An 18,013-nucleotide genomic window follows, 5' to 3' on the forward strand; every position below is an offset into this window, starting at 1 on the left:
GATTTTCTCATATAGGAAAGCCTGTATATCCCGGTCATAAACCTTACAGAAATGCGCGTATCGCATTTACCTCGACCTAAGTCCACCGCGCAGACAGCTAGCAATATATTTCGTTATTGCTTGCCCTGCATAAAGCGGAGGTCGATAACCAAATCTATGACATCACAGCTGGGTTACAGCTGTGAACGATTTTACCAGTCCTTCTCCATTAGCATGGCATTCTCTCCCTCTCTATGGTTTTTTCCGATTCCTCCCGCTCCAGGTACGTACGGTAGGAAACGATAAGTTACGGTAAGAATAATTGTACGGCTAGAGATAAGTAGAAATGAAAATACACATTTATTATTGGAAAACCAGTCAAACACTCTGGTTCTTAAGCCGAAAGTACTACAAAATATTCGAATGAAAGGTCTTATGGTCCCATAGAGTGCTATTGAATTTTATCACGATCCGAGCTCCGGTTCCGGAATTACAGGGTGATATGTACAAAAAAATTGTCACTCACTTTTCTCAGAGATGGTTGAACTGATTTCCACAAACATAGATTGAAATAAAAGGTTATATGGTATCATAGTTTGCTATTGAATTTCATCTTTATCCGACTTCCGGTCCCGGTATTAAAAGGTAATATGTGCAAATCTAGTATTTTTGTTTATGCTATCACGATGAAAACCGACTATTTAACCGAATTTTTGAACCGATTTTAACCAACTAAGACTCAAATGAAAGATCTTGCGGTTCCATAAAAAATTCCTAAACATTTTGTTTTTGCAATGACTGAGCGAAACATATACTGGAGAAGCCGAATTAATGAAAAACTAACAGCAAAGATACGCTCAGAGACAGAACTCGAACCTGCGTTCTTATGCATTCCGTGCATACGCGCTAGCATTTCGCCACTCTGAATCTTGTTATAGTCACTCTAAAACGCCAGTCATGGTAGAACGTACATCGAACATGGTCTACATCCTGGCCGTCACCCGACCGATACCTTACATCCAAACATCTTATCTGTCCATCAAACACTAGTCTTCTCGCTATACCTATTTTTTGCTCAAGCATTGAGTAGGAGAGTGTATTTATAATCGCTTATCCCTTTCTTTAATGGTGCCAGGCGCCAGTGTCATACGGAGTTTCTGAATTTCATCCGGATCCAACTTCCGGTTCCGAAGTTATAGGGTAAAGTATGTTCAATATTGTACACCGTTACTTAAACCGGTGAAACAAAATACGCAAAAAAATTCTAAACTGGGCTCAAAACTCCACAAACTGATAGCCATTATTAGTAGGCAGCTAAACACCCCGATTCTGGCTATCCTGCTTCCCGGTTTTCGATTAACGACGGGAGAAAATAGTCATATGCTCAAAATTGGATCTCACTTACTTTTCTCAGAGTTTGCAGAACCGATATTTCCAATCTTAGGGTCAAATGAAAGGTTTGGTCTTATGGTCCTACCAAAAATTACTGCATGTTTTCGCATTCAACGCATTTAAATTCTAACTGTCGTTTAGAGTACGATGTTAAAATCGTATAAAAATTTCAAAATTTGAAAAAAATAGGAGAGTTTGTACGTCATGTTAGTTGGTGGCCGTACGAACCGACTCCGATACTGCTTTTCGAGTTCCGGTGTTGGAATTACATAGAATAGTGAACCCACTTCGTTTTCTTAAGGATGACCTACGCGAACAAAGCACTGTTTCATTCTGTATGTTGAAAAGAATACCACAGTATTATATATATATATATATATATATATATATATATATATATATATATATATATATATATATATATATATATATATATATATATATATATATATATATATATATATATATATATATAATATTTAAATATTTAAATCCCTGATCATACAGAAGGTAGGCTTAAAGTTTTTTACTTTAGGCGAATTTTTTTTTAAATTAATTGCCATATTCAACTGGACCCATTATCCATTGTTTATAAGAAATGCTATCGGCGAAGACAAACCAGCTGGAACACCAGGTGATCATTATTGAATTGTACCCATACAAAGAATTTATAAAATTCAAATCATTTTAAAAAGTTCAATAATTTTTGGTTTCATTTTTCAGGATTGCATCGTGTGGGCTGAGAAAGCTCTAAAATATACTACTGATTTATTTCTATCATTCTCGAACGACAACTATCGCCAGAAGAATTGGGGGAGAACTATCAACTTTATTTTAACCTATATGTTAACGCTTATGGAAAAAGAAAGCAGTTATATTCGTAATGAAATCCTATATTGTTTTATCATTTATTACATGTAATTTTCTTTTAGTTCCATTTGAATATATAGCGCGGATGATTCAATCAATTCATAAGCTATTGACAAAACTTTTGGATCCACAACAGGAAAAAAATACGTTTAATCAGTACACAATAGATTGTTCAAAGGCATGGTCTATTGTATACTACATTTTAGAAAGGTAAGTTTACTGAATCTTACATAATTTTTGGTGATATTTTATAATAACAAAAACGCTTAACATCAATCAACAAAAAGTCATTCTAAAACAAATCAACAACAACTTATGTGCTCAATGTTAGAACATTTTTCACTGTTTAAGATAAATTAATTGAATGAATAATTTACGAAAAAACTCTTGCTTTTGGAGAATATGTTTAGTTGGCAAATATCCTTTACACAAAGCAACAAAGTTTGAATTAAATTCGAAGTTCCCGTTTGCAACTAATTTCGTTGTTAGAATCCGGAATTTTGACGCTGTTCAATTGTCCCATTACTACTGAAAGACAGCTTTAAGAAAACAAAAATGTAAATGATTTTATTAACAAGTGTATAATCAAAAACTCTTGAGAAGTGGCAAAGTAACACGAAAAAAGCGAAAAAGGATAGTCTTGCTGAAAAAGCAGTCTTGGCATTACATTCCTTTTTGTGGAATTTGGTCTTTCTGTTTCAACAGATTTCGCAGCCGATTCTTAGTGTACAAAATCATTGCATGGCTAGTAGAGATGGTCGGGTCTCGGGTATTTTAACCGAAACCCGACCCGTACGCGACGGGTTTTTGGTCGGGTACGGGTAAAAATTTTTATTTTCAATCGGGTACGGGTAAACAAATTTACTGCTCACTCGGGTACGGATAAAAAAAAATACTGCTCACTCGGGTACGGGTAATTTTATTTTTCTGATCGATTACCCGACCATTTGCACTTCACATAAATATGTTTACACGTTGACGAGAACTTTTTATTGCAAAACAGTTCTTCCGAAAAATAAACAATTTGATTCAAGGGGTTTTGACATTCGCGCCTAGGACCAGATCTGACAACTGGCATCTTTTTCCAGAAAAAACATTTCCTTTCTTCATTTAAAGAAAAAACGATCAATCATAGTTAAGTGAAAAGTTATGTGAATATTTTCCACCCTACTTTTTTATAACATATTTAATAAGACACTGCCTTAGCTCTAAGATGTTGCGGTGAGACCCTACTTTTCACGTAGGTTTTAATACACTGCCATTTCAAATCTGTTTAATGCACAATCCAGTAAAAATTATTTGATTCATATTTAAAATGTAGTGTAGTACTCATATCACATTCAGATACCAGAAAACTGTTATTTTAAATATTGGTTGGAGATTTTCAAAAATTTTATATAAATCATTAGGATTCTAAAATGCCCCTCAACCCTCGCAGGAGGGAAATGGAAGCTCCTCTTCTCCTAGAAAAGAGTGACAACGAGATCCACTTAAAAAAATACACTATTTAAAAAATCGGCTGATTCGGTCACGTAAAGCTTGTACGCAAATAGGTCTAAATAAAAATACCTTTTAAATAAAAAAAATTGGATTCTAACCATAAAAACATGAACATTTATTTCAGAAAATCTGCATAGAAGTTCTTCTTATTCTTCACTTCTGGGTGGTGTCACCTCACTTGAAATGACACCGATTGATGGCACAGCAAGTTGGGCTATATTGCCAGTTAATTTTTAAATTTTCACCGTGTTCACTCGTTGAGGGTTCCACCGTAGGTGGCACAGAAGTTCAATGGCTGTAAAAAGCTGTGGGTTTGTGAGGCTTACAAAACGGGCATATTTGACAGATTAATTTGAATCAAAATCATAATCCATTTTGCTTTGTAGAAAAAAATTCTAACCAAAAAAAATTTCTCTCGCATATTCAAACTACTTACACTTGAAGGACTCACTGTTCACCATTTTCAAAATTGAATTTTTCACACCGGGAATACACGCGCATTATTTGGTCAATTCACGTAAACAAACTGATGATACTCTATTCATTTTAGGGGATGTTCGCATAACATTCATTTTCGTCACGTATAATATTCAATTTGACATTTGGAACCATTTTACGTGATTTTTCAAGTGATTCGAATGTGAATTTTTATTTGTGTGTCAAGATAATGAGCACGCTTACTTGTAGTTCTAAAGTATAAAATCAAAAGTAGCACTGTTTCGTAAAAACCATACCTACCCAAAATTGAATACAACGGGTATTACGACATTTTGGGTAAATATGCTTCTCGAAAAAATTGAGTAGATATTCCTATTCCCTTTTGTTGACATTTGTAAATGAGTATAAAGTACCAAAGACATTGGAAATCTCTTCATTCTTCACAGTGTATTTATATGTTTAAATGTAAACAAGCATTTTAATGTATTTTACTTACCAACTAGAGCCTGATACGGCTCACTATCTAAAACACTTTATGTTTTCCATCCTGAATTTTGGTAAAATTTTTACTACTCATTCGGGTCGGGTATGGGTACAGGCAATTTTTAATCGGGTACGAGTCGGGTACGGGTAAAATTTTTCATTTTTTATCGGGTACGGGTCGGGTACGGGTAATAGCAGTAGATATTTTGTTCTCTTTCTCAGAACGCATTTTGATTGGCTGGTGTTGACATGGATCAAATGAGACAGGTTTTCCAATAGTGTACTATTGAAATACTTCAAAGCTGTTGCTATACACGTTGCGGTTGAAAAATTTCGATTCTATTGGTTTCGATTCTATTGGTAGTTAGAGCTATGAGCTTTAAAAATACGAGAAAGGCAAACGCGGCTTATGAATTATCCTCTTTGATAATGGTTTATACCAAACATCTCAGAAAAGTTTAATTTTGAATTATTTGAGATTATGTCACCCAACTGAAAATTTTATCATAAAATTGTGATCATATTTCCGATGGCATGTAGCACAAATTATGTTGATTCGTTAGATACAACAAGAGATATTCACGATCAAAAACTTATCACTCTCTCATAGGGTAAATTTTGAAAAGGCGTCCCATAGTAAAGTAAGTCGTATTCACGACAAAATGTACCGTTTAAAATACCGGTGCTCCGTAAATATGTTGAAGATCTAATTCTATCGTTACCTCACGATCAAGTCCAATACACATAACTAAAGTTCAACAGCTATAATAAAAACATCCAATTTACCGTAGAAGTAGAATCAGAACAAAAACTATTAAAACAACGCGATCTCTACTTTGACCGATTAAATATCCTGTTGATCCATTGAAACAATCCAACGTCATCTATAGCGTTCCCTGTAATGACTGTGAAAATTCATACATTGGAATGATAACCAATCAACTGAAAACCAGACTCAGTGGTCATCGATCCAACATTAATTAATTTTTAATATTAACTGAAAATCCACCACCACACGCAGATGAAGAAATATCAAGGCAAAAAGACAAAAACAGCACTCATTTATCACACCATCAACGAAGGACACAATTTTGCATTGGAGAAAAGAAAGATCATAGATCGATCTTTGCGATCTACAGCTTTGCCTCTGTTGGAAATGTGTCATATTTCCTATACTACCAAAACAAGTAATCATCGCACCGATGTACAAGGCCTCAACACCACTTACGCTGGTATTCTACATTCTATTAAATCCATCAAATACGATGAGAAATGACAACTCTCCGATTAACACCAATACTACCGTAGTCTACACAGCACTTTGTTGAGCTTTTCAACGATAACGTTACTTAACGACGTCGATAAGCTCATTGTTTTTTTATCACCACGATGAAAGCTTCAGAATAGTCGTTAAATCAAGTAGTTGTGACACTGTGGGTAATTTATGCAAACAAAATATTTGTTATGCAGTCAATGGTAAGAATTGTTTTAAATGATTTTTGATTCAGTATTTATGTAAATGACCATTTTCTCGTAGTATCTTAAAGCATGTTCTAAAATTGACCAGACAACCTAGCGCCAGACATCGACTTTGACTATAAACGATAGACTAGTAAGTTTTTACATTGTATTATTTGTTCAACGCTCTATGTTTTTGTCAATGTAACACAATAAATTTTCCAGTTTTCCTTGAAAAAGGCCTACACCAAAGACCGAAACGTCGGACAGTAAACAACATTCGTTTGTATTATAAGACTGAGACAGCCGTTTTACAGTTTTCCACGATTATCACCCCAGTCGAAATCAAGTATAACCGAAAATATTGCAGCTTGGAGCTACAAAACATGATAATCAATTTTAGTCAGTGGGTTAGTTTGTTTCAAACGACATTTTGATAAAAACAACACATATTTCACTTGTGCGTTGCTGTCAATTCTCGGTTGATTTTTCATTAGGGCGTATAAGCAAGTGACAGTTTCTCTTTACTCACTCTCTCTTTTGATTATTGTGATGTGACTAAAAAGATATTCTTAGATTTCACTACTCTGTTTGAAAGTCGAAAGTTTCGTGTATCATTTTATGCAAAGAGTTGAGTAATAAACGTGGAAACCGCTTCGTAATTAATAGAAGAGAAAGTAAACAAAGAGAAACTGTCACTTGCTTATACGCCCTAATGAAAAATCATCCGAGAATTTCTTGACAAACAATTTCACAATGAAATGTTGAAATCATACATTTTTGTTTGTTTTTTATAATAAAATGATTTCTTTTATTTTTTCTCTAATTTACAAGGTTATATTTTATACTACTTTTATTTCGATTTATATTGGTTTTAAAATTCTCAAAAAAAAAACAATTATGTTTAATTTTGAAATTTTTTAAGACATTTAACCGTTTCGTCATTCCCGTTGCTATACGATCGAATTATTTACGTACCACAGTCAAGGCCTGTTTTTTAAACTCATCCAACGATTCGGTGCTTCATCAGCCCAGTCAAAATAGAGAACCTGCATCAAATATTTTTGTAAAGAAAGTGTGTTATGTAATGTTATGCCAATTTCTAATATATATATATTTAATTATCAATACATACACTTGAATTGTTGAAAACCCCCCAGAAAATGAAAGAAGCAGATGAAATTTTACTTATGAAACGCGTTCGAATTTTTTCAGCGGGAGACAAAAATGTTATACGCGCAAAAAAAATTGTTCTAGTTTATTTGAAATAAAACTAACACGGTTCATTTAAACAGTATACTTAGTTGTATCATTACACAAATAATATCATAGATAAATTGACCAATTTTTTTTTCTTCACATAAAGGTCAGCAGGATTACCGATAACATTAATTCAACTTGACATGTAATAAATAGTTAGTTTATTCCAACAATAGACTCAGCCGGAACAAATATATTTTTCTTTTAGTTAGACAAAAATTTTGATTCAAATAAAACAGAGGTAATTTTTTTGTCGACGGGAGAAATTGGCTTGTAACAATCATTTCTAGCTTGAAATGAATATAAATCAAATTGACTGTTTTCTTATTTTAAACATGCTCAATTTCTCTGCGTGAACCGAGAACCGAGTCAAGCATCGAACAAGTAAAACGCATCGACGCCTCGGCCGGATGTGAGCCCGATATGGACAGACAGTAGCATCAGCATTTTAGTATCCGGTGCTTGCAACGTGAACCAGCCCCGTCACGTGGAGACCCGGCGAGTACGCGTAGCTTCAGTCAGCAATTCCGATACTGTAACAGTAGTAGTAGCCAGGGCTCAAAAGACCACTAAATAAAATTAATTCATTCTTGTTTGATAGCCAGTACAGTCCAGTCGTGTTTTTGAAAACCTAGATCCGATAATCCGACCTTTAACTGGCGCAGTCGGTAGGATCGGTTTAAGTGCAGTGAAGTAAAAAGTGCGAATTCCTGGCATAAGCCATCCGCGACGGCTCATCGTGGACTAGAGGAAGCGCCTAGAACTGTCACCGCCAAAAACCGAGGGAACATCGGTCGGATTATAGAAATTAAGGTAAGAAATTTTAATCATTATTTTAACCCATAAACCGAAAGATAAAAATTCAACTGAAACAAAAAGAATTTTATCCTTCTACACAAACAATAAGCCATTAAGAGACCCGAGCCCCGACCCACGGTAAGCGGAGGTCTATATATCACAAGTGAATTACACTAACATAAAAAATCTTATCTAATAAATACATTATCTAACCTTAGTGAAGTGAAAATTAAGTGAAGCGAAAATTAAAATGGATCAATACGAACAGCAACCCGCGCATATGCTACCGAAATTGAAAATAGCGATGAAATCATCCATCAGCTTAGAGTAGAAGCGCAAGGTGCCGCCGAGGCCGTGCAGGCCGCACAGCATGCCGGTGTCGGAACGGCCGAAACTATTCTCAAGGCGCTGCAAACGCCGCAAATCATACGAGATCTGCCGCCATTTACCGGCGATCCAATAAAACTACATTATTTCATCCGATCAATCGACAATTTAACGCCTTTGATCGATTCAGTGTGCGGAACCACCATGCACACTATTTGGTTGCAGACTATCCGCACCAAAATTACAGGTGATGCCGACAATGTACTGGAATTGTACGGCACCGATTTAAATTGGAATGATATCCAATCGAACCTAATTACACATTATAGCGATCGTAGGGACAAAGTCTCTCTTACCTGTGACCTTCCGTTCACTTTTCGCCTGTACATACTGCTTTATCTTAGTCCCAGGAAATAATTTACATAAATATGGGGTAAAATCACTTTATAAAAAAAACAGCTAGAAAGGATATATGAAAATTATATTTAATTATGATTAAATCGTTAAAACCCTTAAAATGAAATATAAACGTTCTCAATTAGATTAAAATAAAATATATTTATTTTCAAGTATAATAAGCTAGCTAGACGGCGCAACGAACATTTTAAAACAAAGCAATCTCTACACACGTTAGGCATTATATTCAGTTTGTACAACCCTACACGCCACAACCACCTACAGACCCCAGTCATTCGACGTCCACTGAACTGAAATTGGTAACGGTTACGACAATCGTACGAAGGCGAACTCGGTATCAAGGTTCCGGGGAACTCGGGTACAGGGAAAGACTTCACTTGGTCTTACAACAGCGAATAGAGCGAATGTGTTTTTTTACAACGGCTAAACGATAATGTTCAAGCAACCATTGAACCAATGAAGATTTATTTGAGACTCTATCGGAGTGGAACCATCAAAAACCATTCGGTTTGGCCGTGCTGGAAGCAACCATCAAGAAACGGGAAAGTTGTCATCGTGTGAGCAACGAATCGGTAGCTAACCCAAAACTCCCATCAACCAACACGTGTCCAGCGTTTCTTCGGAGACCCGTAAGCAATTTCGATCCAGTGAGACTAACTGTCGGAAGCACCCGAGTTCCCGGTTCATCGACTGCAACTATACGGCGACGATAAGTGGGGAGCATCCGAGTTCCAAAACACCGCAACCGGACGATCCAGGACCGAATCTGATAGCAGCCGGAGGTGCGCAACGGGCCCTACACTCGACACATTTTCATTTAACACGTAAGTGTATCAAACAAGTTGTAAATTAGTAGGGTATTAGGGACGTTAGGGACCATAAGGACAAAGCGCCGAATAAACTATTGTTAGGAGTAATAAAAAAGTGATTTTCCCCCTTTCATACTGAGAAACCTCGGGAAGGATTGTGCCGACCCTGGGACTGGGTAGAGTATTGTGTGACTGAGCGGGCGGTAACGAGAGATAGTTACATTTTGGCGACCAACGGAAAATAGTACCTATTTTTCGAGGTTAAGTGAGGGGGGAGAACAATAGTAAACATCGTTTTCGCCGGTGTTTCTGGTAATTGGTCCCAGATTCGACAGAATTTGATCAGCATATACATCTCAAATCAAACACGAAGCGAATTTAACATAATTCTTAACTTTGAAATTTTCATATCGACACACTTTGAAAAGAACACGTGTGAATAGAGTCCGCGATACTAAGAAGATCTCATACTGATTCTGGCCCCTGTTATGTTCTTTAAGTACACAGATTTCCCATTAAACAACGATAATCAAGAAATAGTATTTATTCATTTATAATAACAAATTTGATGAAAGTTTTACATGCGTTATATATTGTTCAATATCAGTTAGAAAAAAAACCATCCGTAGTTCTTCGATCAGTCTAACGGTATTGTATGATGGATCGATTCATTATTCAGTACTATAGCATCAATGTATCCCATTTATTGGCTGATGAATTGATTTATGAATAAGCCATCCGAAGAATCGATGCTAAAACCGATTCTCGAGGAGGAGTACAAGAGAGAAAATGTAGAGCTGAGCTGAAACGAGAAAAACAAGAGAATGTTGCTGAAATTGAATATGAAAAAGGGTGGGACTCATTAATTAAGGAATTTGAAACGTGTGAAGGCAAGATAAAAGAAATAGCAAATGTGTTAGAGAACAGACCAGCAAAAAAGCTCCTGATCAAATACATAAATCTCGACTTCTACATATTCTTTTCCGCACGTTGCGATGTAAAACGCATGCGACAGAGGAACCGGACCAAAATACAATAGCAGATTTAGCAGGGCAGTGTGTGAGACTGTTAAATAATTTTTATTCTATTTCGTCTCCATACCCCGAGATACGTAGAGCAGAAAGCGATCTAGTGAACAGTAATTTACTTAAATTGCGAAAGGCTACTCCAGAAAACGAAAATTCAACTGAACCTACGAAACAGAATGAACAAAATAAAACTTCCCATCCCGATACTATTGTGGGTTGTAGAAATCAAGAAAACGAAGAAGTTGAGAGCGATATTGGTAGTACTGACCTACCACCTCCCGAGGAGGAAAATGACACAGAGAACGATGACGATATAGATGTTGTAGAAACGAATTCCACAGACAGAGAGATTTCGTTGCTACGAGAAGAGAACCGACAATTGAGAGAATTAGTCGAACAATTATTAACTCGTATGGAACTTTCAGAATCTAACAATAAAAAGAAAGATCTGAGCAGCAGTAACAGTAATTTAGATCAACCCAAATCAAAATTTTCTTACAAGGAATTTCTTGATTGGTTAGCTAAGGACCAAAAATTAATTCAAGATAAACCTGACTTTTCAGAATCGTCAAAACCATCTAAATTGGAAAATTATGACCAAGGATATTCAGGTCGCGAACGACTTCCAGTTTACAAGTGGAAGATTCGTTATGATGGTACAGATGGAGGACGTAGATTAAATGAATTTACTAAAGAAGTCGAGTTTAATGCAAAATCTGAGGGTTTGTCGGAACATGAACTTTATAATTCAGCCTACCATTTGTTTCTTGGTAAGGCGAGGGCTTGGTTCATGGAAGTAAATGAACATGACGAATTTAAGACATGGAAAAATTTAGTAGATGAGACTATCAATATGAAAGACAAGCAGGCAAGTGAATGAAATAGAGTCGAATAAAAAAATACAAAATAACAATAGTAACCGGTAATGGAAAAGGGAAGAGAATTCCACGAGGGAGTTTCGAAACTCGAATAGGCCTACAAATTTTAAAAATAATACTGTTGATCAAAAACAAATTTATAAGCCGCAGTTTTCGGAACGAAAACCTACTGATCAAAAGCAAAATAACAATCTCAGGCAGCCAGATGACGGTAAACCTGGTACCAGTAAAAATTTAAATTCTCTAGAAAAAGTTTTGAAGTCTTATATCCCTATAAAAAAGGGAACGTGCTTCAACTGTCATGAGTATGGGCATAATTTCCACCAATGTAAACAAGAGAAACAAATTTTCTGTGAAGTTTGTGGTTTTCCGGGATTTGACCAAAAAGACTGTCCATACTATCCTGCAAAAAACATCACGAAGACTACTCACTGAGGCAGAGTAGTCAAAACTTCTTGAACGAAAGTCCTCATACCAACGAAAACCTCGCTATCAACGAAATTCTAACCCTACTCGGTTACGAACAAATAGTTCGCGCACCTGGTGAGGAGGAGGTAAACACTATATTTCTCCACCCACACGGGGACAATAGACCGTTTGTAAGAATCGAACTGTTAGGAATTAAGTTGACAGCGCTGTTAGATAGCGGTACTAATCGAAACATTCTGGGCAAAAACGTGGAAAAATTATTAGCAAATTTAAACTTGAGATGTGCTACATCTGACTTGACTTTAATAACTGCCGAAGGTAATCCAGTATCAGTTTCAGGAGAGATTGAAATACCAGTTACGTTTAACGGTACAACGAAATTCGTTTCGTTTGTTATTGCACCTTCTCTGAAGAGACAATGCTATCTCGGAATGTCTTTTTGGGATCAGTTTGGAATTTACCCTTCACTTCGGAATTCGTTTATCGAAACTATTGACGAGCCCGAAGATTCTGGGTACGATGACCCGACGTTGTCACCCGAAGAGCAAGAAGAGTTAGACAAAGTAAAAAGCCTGTTTCTCACTCCAAAACCTGGTGATATTGGATTGACTCATCTTTTGTCGCATACCATTGAAATCGGTGAAGAATATCGTAATCAACCCCCCATACGTAAAAACCCATATCCCTGGAGCCCACAAATACAAAAAAAAATTATAACGCGTTAGATAACATGATCCGGGATGATATTGTGGAAACATCGCGATCTGCCTGGGCACAACCTGTTGTACCAGTTTCCAAAAGAGACAGCGACGCGGTTCGTCTATGTCTAGATGCGAGAAAATTGAACGAGCGTACTAAACGTGATGCTTATCCATTGCCGCATCAAAACCGTATTTTAAGTAGATTGGGATCATTCAAATATCTAACCACCATCGATCTAAGCCAAGCGTTTCTGCAAATCTCTTTAAGTCCTGAATCTCGACATTTAACGGCTTTCTCAATTCCAGGTAGAGGGCTTTTCCAATTTAAGCGTTTACCATTCGGCCTAGTGAATAGTCCGGCGACGCTCAGTAAATTAATGGATATTGTGTTGGGATTTGGCGAATTAGAACCTTACATATTTGTATATTTAGACGATATTGTTGTCGTTAGTACAACTTTTGAAGAGCATATCGAAAAACTGAAGGAATTGGCTCGACGGTTGCGAGAAGCTAATTTGCGAATTAACCTAGAAAAATCGAAATTTTGTTTGCCAGAATTGCCTTATTTGGGTTATATTTTATCGAAAGATGGACTCAGGCCCAATCCGGATCGCGTTCATGCGATCGTCGCGTATGAGGTGCCTAAGTCTGTTCGTGCGTTGCGTAGATACCTCGGTATGGTAAATTATTACCGGAGGTTTATTGAGCAGTTCAGCGCACTCACAGCTCCTTTAACAGATCTGCTGAAGAACCGTCCTAAATCGATTCAGTGGACCGTTGAAGCTGATTCGGCATTCAGAGTCTTAAAAGAAAGGTTGATTAGCGCTCCAATCATTGCAAATCTGGACTTTACTCTTCCTTTTCACATACAGACCGACACTAGCGACCACGCTATAGCGGGTGTTCTCACTCAAGTGAAAAACGGAGAAGAGAAAGTTATTTCGTACCATTCGGAAAAACTAAAAGGCGCGGAACTGAACTACCACGCCGCAGAAAAAGAAGGCCTAGCTGCTCTGAGATGCATCGAAAAGTTCAGGTGTTATATCGAAGGTACTCAATTCACATTGACCACAGATTAGCGCGTTACAACTAGACCATTCCAAATCCTTGCGATGGACTATATACAGTCCCTACCACGGAGTTCTAGAGGTAACGCTCATTTACTTGTCCTCATGGATATTTTTTCTAAATTTTGTCTTTTGACTCCAGTCCGGAAGATTTCATCAAGCAGTGTTTGTGAAATTTTGGAACAGTTGTGGTTTAGACGACTAGCAGTTCCACAGTTCATTATTTCCGATTATGCAACTACATTTCTATCAAAAGAGTTCCAAGGACTACTTTTGAGATATGAGGTACAGCATTGGACAAGTGCAAGGCATCATAGCCAAACTAATCCTACAGAAAGACTAAACCGGACGATCAACTCGATGGTCAGGAGTTATGTTCGTGAAAATCAAAAACTATGGGATACCCGAATTTCGGAAGTAGAGTTCGTTCTGAACAATACAATACATTCTAGTACTAAATATACCCCTTACCGAGTAATCTTCGGTCACGAAATACCAACAAAGGGATCCGATCATCGACTTCAACCGATGGATGATCTCTCCGAGGAAGATAGAGCACCTTCAGAAATCGCACGAACAAACGAAAAGAAGGTACGATCTAAGACACAAAAGATCCTCACCAACTTTCGATATCGGTCAGAAAGTGTTTAAACGTACATTCCGGCAGTCATCAGCTGCTGATAATTTTAACGCCAAGTTGGGTGAGGTTTACGAACCATGTGTGATAGTGGCAAAAAAGGGAACCTGCTCCTATGAAGTGAGTGATTTAAAAGGCAAAGTCTTAGGTGTTTTCTCTGCTGGTGATTTAAGAGCCTAGAATTTGAAAACGAATTAGTGAATCTGTGTTCAATGATAGCTTATTTAGGGTGAAATCATATTTGATTTTCGTTACGTATTTGGTAAAGGTCAACACTATGTCGTTTACCCGCAAAGTGATTTAAATCATGTGAGCACAGTGTTGGATTTCCGTGTTTTCCGAGAAGGAAGCTATGTAACACTTTAGCGGAGTAGTATTTCGCCATTCCTGCTCAATACGACGATTACGATACAGGTACCTGAAATAAAATACAATTATTACAACATGAATCAATGTCTCTAATGTGGGTTTATTTACCGTCATGTTTCAAGATCGTTAGTTAGATTTGAACTTGGTTCAGCGGAGGTTTTATACCCATCGGATTGGAGAACTCACTATTAGTGATTTAATGATCACAATAAAACACATTACTTCACGTCAATATTATCTATAAAACATGCCTAGAAATTGATCACAATTTTACTGATTAACATTATAACAAAAAGGTAATATTTTCATCAAATTTGATTTGCTTCTGTTCAAGAATTAGCCTCAGACGAATTCGACGATACCTAACTCATGAAAAGATCTTTGGCCAATCTGTACCAAACATGATAAGATTCGAATCAGTGCCGGCAAACAGGCAATTCCTAAACCCGACCGAATCGAAAACCACCATACTGTTGCACAGTTAACTCTTTGTCATAGAATTCTATTCGACCTATTGATGACTATTGTGTACTTATATATAAGCTCACGATCGTAGATCTAAGATCTATGAACGTACCCCACGCGCTACCAATTGTGTAGAAAACTTTATCGGATAATAGATCGTTTACTATCGATCGATGTTCGACATCCCATGACTCATATATTGTAATTAAATGTTCCGGAACTGTAAATAGATTTTTTCTTAGTTTTCGTATATTTTAACTAAAAAAATACATAGAGAAATACTAAATTAAAGTCAGAATAATATTGAATTAAGCTCTCTTTGTGTATGTTGTTATGCTTGTTTGATCATAACGTGTTGAGTTATATGGGTGCAGGTGCGGCATTACAGTGCATTACTAAAAGTTGTCTTAAAAAAAATTATTAATTGCTTTAATAATTATTTTTACCCGAGCTATCCGGTAGTGTGACCTTCCGTTCACTTTTCGCCTGTACATACTGCTTTATCTTAGTCCCAGGAAATAATTTACATAAATATGGGGTAAAATCACTTTATAAAAAAAACAGCTAGAAAGGATATATGGAAATTATATTTAATTATGATTAAATCGTTAAAACCCTTAAAATGAAATATAAACGTTCTCAATTAGATTAAAATAAAATATATTTATTTTCAAGTATAATAAGCTAGCTAGACGGCGCAACGAACATTTTAAAACAAAGTAATCTCTACACACGTTAGGCATTATATTCAGTTTGTACAACCCTACACGCCACAACCACCTACAGACCCCAGTCATTCGACGTCCACTGAACTGAAATTGGTAACGGTTACGACAATCGTACGAAGGCGAACTCGGTATCAAGGTTCCGGGGAACTCGGGTACAGGGAAAGACTTCACTTGGTCTTACAACAGCGAATAGAGAATGTGTTTTTTTACAACGGCTAAACGATAATGTTCAAGCAACCATTGAACCAATGAAGATTTATTTGAGACTCTATCGGAGTGGAACCATCAAAAACCATTCGGTTTGGCCGTGCTGGAAGCAACCATCAAGAAACGGGAAAGTTGTCATCGTGTGAGCAACGAATCGGTGGCTAACCCAAAACTCCCATCAACCAACACGTGTCCAGCGTTTCTTCGGAGACCCGTAAGCAATTTCGATCCAGTGAGACTAACTGTCGGAAGCACCCGAGTTCCCGGTTCATCGACTGCAACTATACGGCGACGATAAGTGGGGAGCATCCGAGTTCCAAAACACCGCAACCGGACGATCCAGGACCGAATCTGATAGCAGCCGGAGGTGCGCAACGGGCCCTACACTCGACACATTTTCATTTAACACGCAAGTGTATCAAACAAGTTGTAAATTAGTAGGGTATTAGGGACGTTAAACCTGAGAAACCTCGGCAAGGATTGTGCCGACCCTGGGACTGGGTAGAGTATTGTGTGACTGAGCGGGCGGTAACGAGAGATAGTTACATACCAGAGACCTCGTTGCGATGCGACAAACAGGAACTGTAGAAGAATTCTACAGCAAGTTGTCGCATATGGTTTCACTTTGAGCGAACCTATTGAACTTAAACGAAACAAATTTACAAGTAAAATCTGCGAAAAACCAATTTTTCCAGCAGATGGGTCTGAAAGTTTTCCTATCTGGGTTAAAAGATCCTTTGGGACCAATAATCCGTGCCCAAACTCCGGAAACCACGAAGGAAGCATTACGCCTATGCCTCGAAGAGGGAATCTATCAGTACGCTAGAACCTTTCCCAGGCCACAACCTCCACCTATCCCACCAAAGCCAAGCATGCAAAATTATTTACACGAGGCATAATCCGAACTCGTTCGTAAATGCACCTCCAAGACATTATTCGCCAAAACCTTTCCCCCAAAGACCAAACCAGAACCAATTTCACACCCATAGACCGAATCACAATCAATTCTTTTCATATACACCGAATCGGCATCCGTTCTACTCGCAGCCAAATGTACCGTTTAAACCTACACCGCCGAATCCATTTCACCCTCCAAGAGCCAATCAATTCCAACCACGATATCCGAGCTATCCTAACCAGCAACAAGTACCAACTCCTATGGAAGTCGACCCTTCCATCAGAAGTAAAGCCGTCAATTACATCAACAGAAATCATCGTCCTAATTATCATGAGGACGACGCCAATAATAACGAACAGACGTTGGTCTACGAGTTCTCCCCGGACGTGCCACCGCAATACTGGACACCGGAATCCTGCCCCCAGTATGCACAGTATCCTGCATGTGATCTAAATTCCTACCAATACAATCCATACCCCGAATCGCCCACTAAAACCCAAGAAATAAATACAGATCCACCCATAGAACCCATCGCTAACACTAACCCCGATCCCGAAATGGTCGAGGAATTAAATTTTCACCTCACCTTAATAACATAATAACCGTACATTTCGGTCAAAACATCAAAAGGCCCACTGAAATTCCTGATCGACACTGGCGCGAATAGAAATTATATTAGTCCGACACATGTTAACTTGGTCTAATGTCGCTCTACCGCACCTAGAACTGTTCGGAACCTCAACGGAACACACACCATAGACCGCTTCACTGAATTCAACCCTTTCATCAATATACCTGGCACAAAAAACCTGAAATTCTTCATATTCGATTTCCACCCCTTCTTTGATGGCCTGATTGACTATGAATCTCTGCAA

General features: G+C 37.5%; 1 protein-coding gene across 11 annotated transcripts in view; it reads left to right on the forward strand.

The window, feature by feature from the left end:
• The window catches only part of LOC131427388 (calcineurin-binding protein cabin-1-like), a 1,620,795-nt gene that overhangs the window by 474,476 nt on the left and 1,128,306 nt on the right, over nt 1–18,013 (forward strand). For all 11 annotated transcript variants that reach the window (XR_009229264.1, XR_009229263.1, XM_058590537.1 and 8 more), the window contains 2 exons: nt 2,095–2,251; nt 2,304–2,451. Coding sequence is in view for 9 of the 11 variants with exons in the window: in XM_058590537.1 (XP_058446520.1) it covers nt 2,095–2,251; nt 2,304–2,451 (305 nt within the window). In the remaining 2 variants the exon portion in view is untranslated. The remainder of the gene's footprint in view (nt 1–2,094; nt 2,252–2,303; nt 2,452–18,013) is intronic.

This window comes from Malaya genurostris, chromosome 2 (genome assembly GCF_030247185.1).
Source record: "Malaya genurostris strain Urasoe2022 chromosome 2, Malgen_1.1, whole genome shotgun sequence".
Lineage (NCBI taxonomy): Eukaryota > Metazoa > Arthropoda > Insecta > Diptera > Culicidae > Malaya > Malaya genurostris.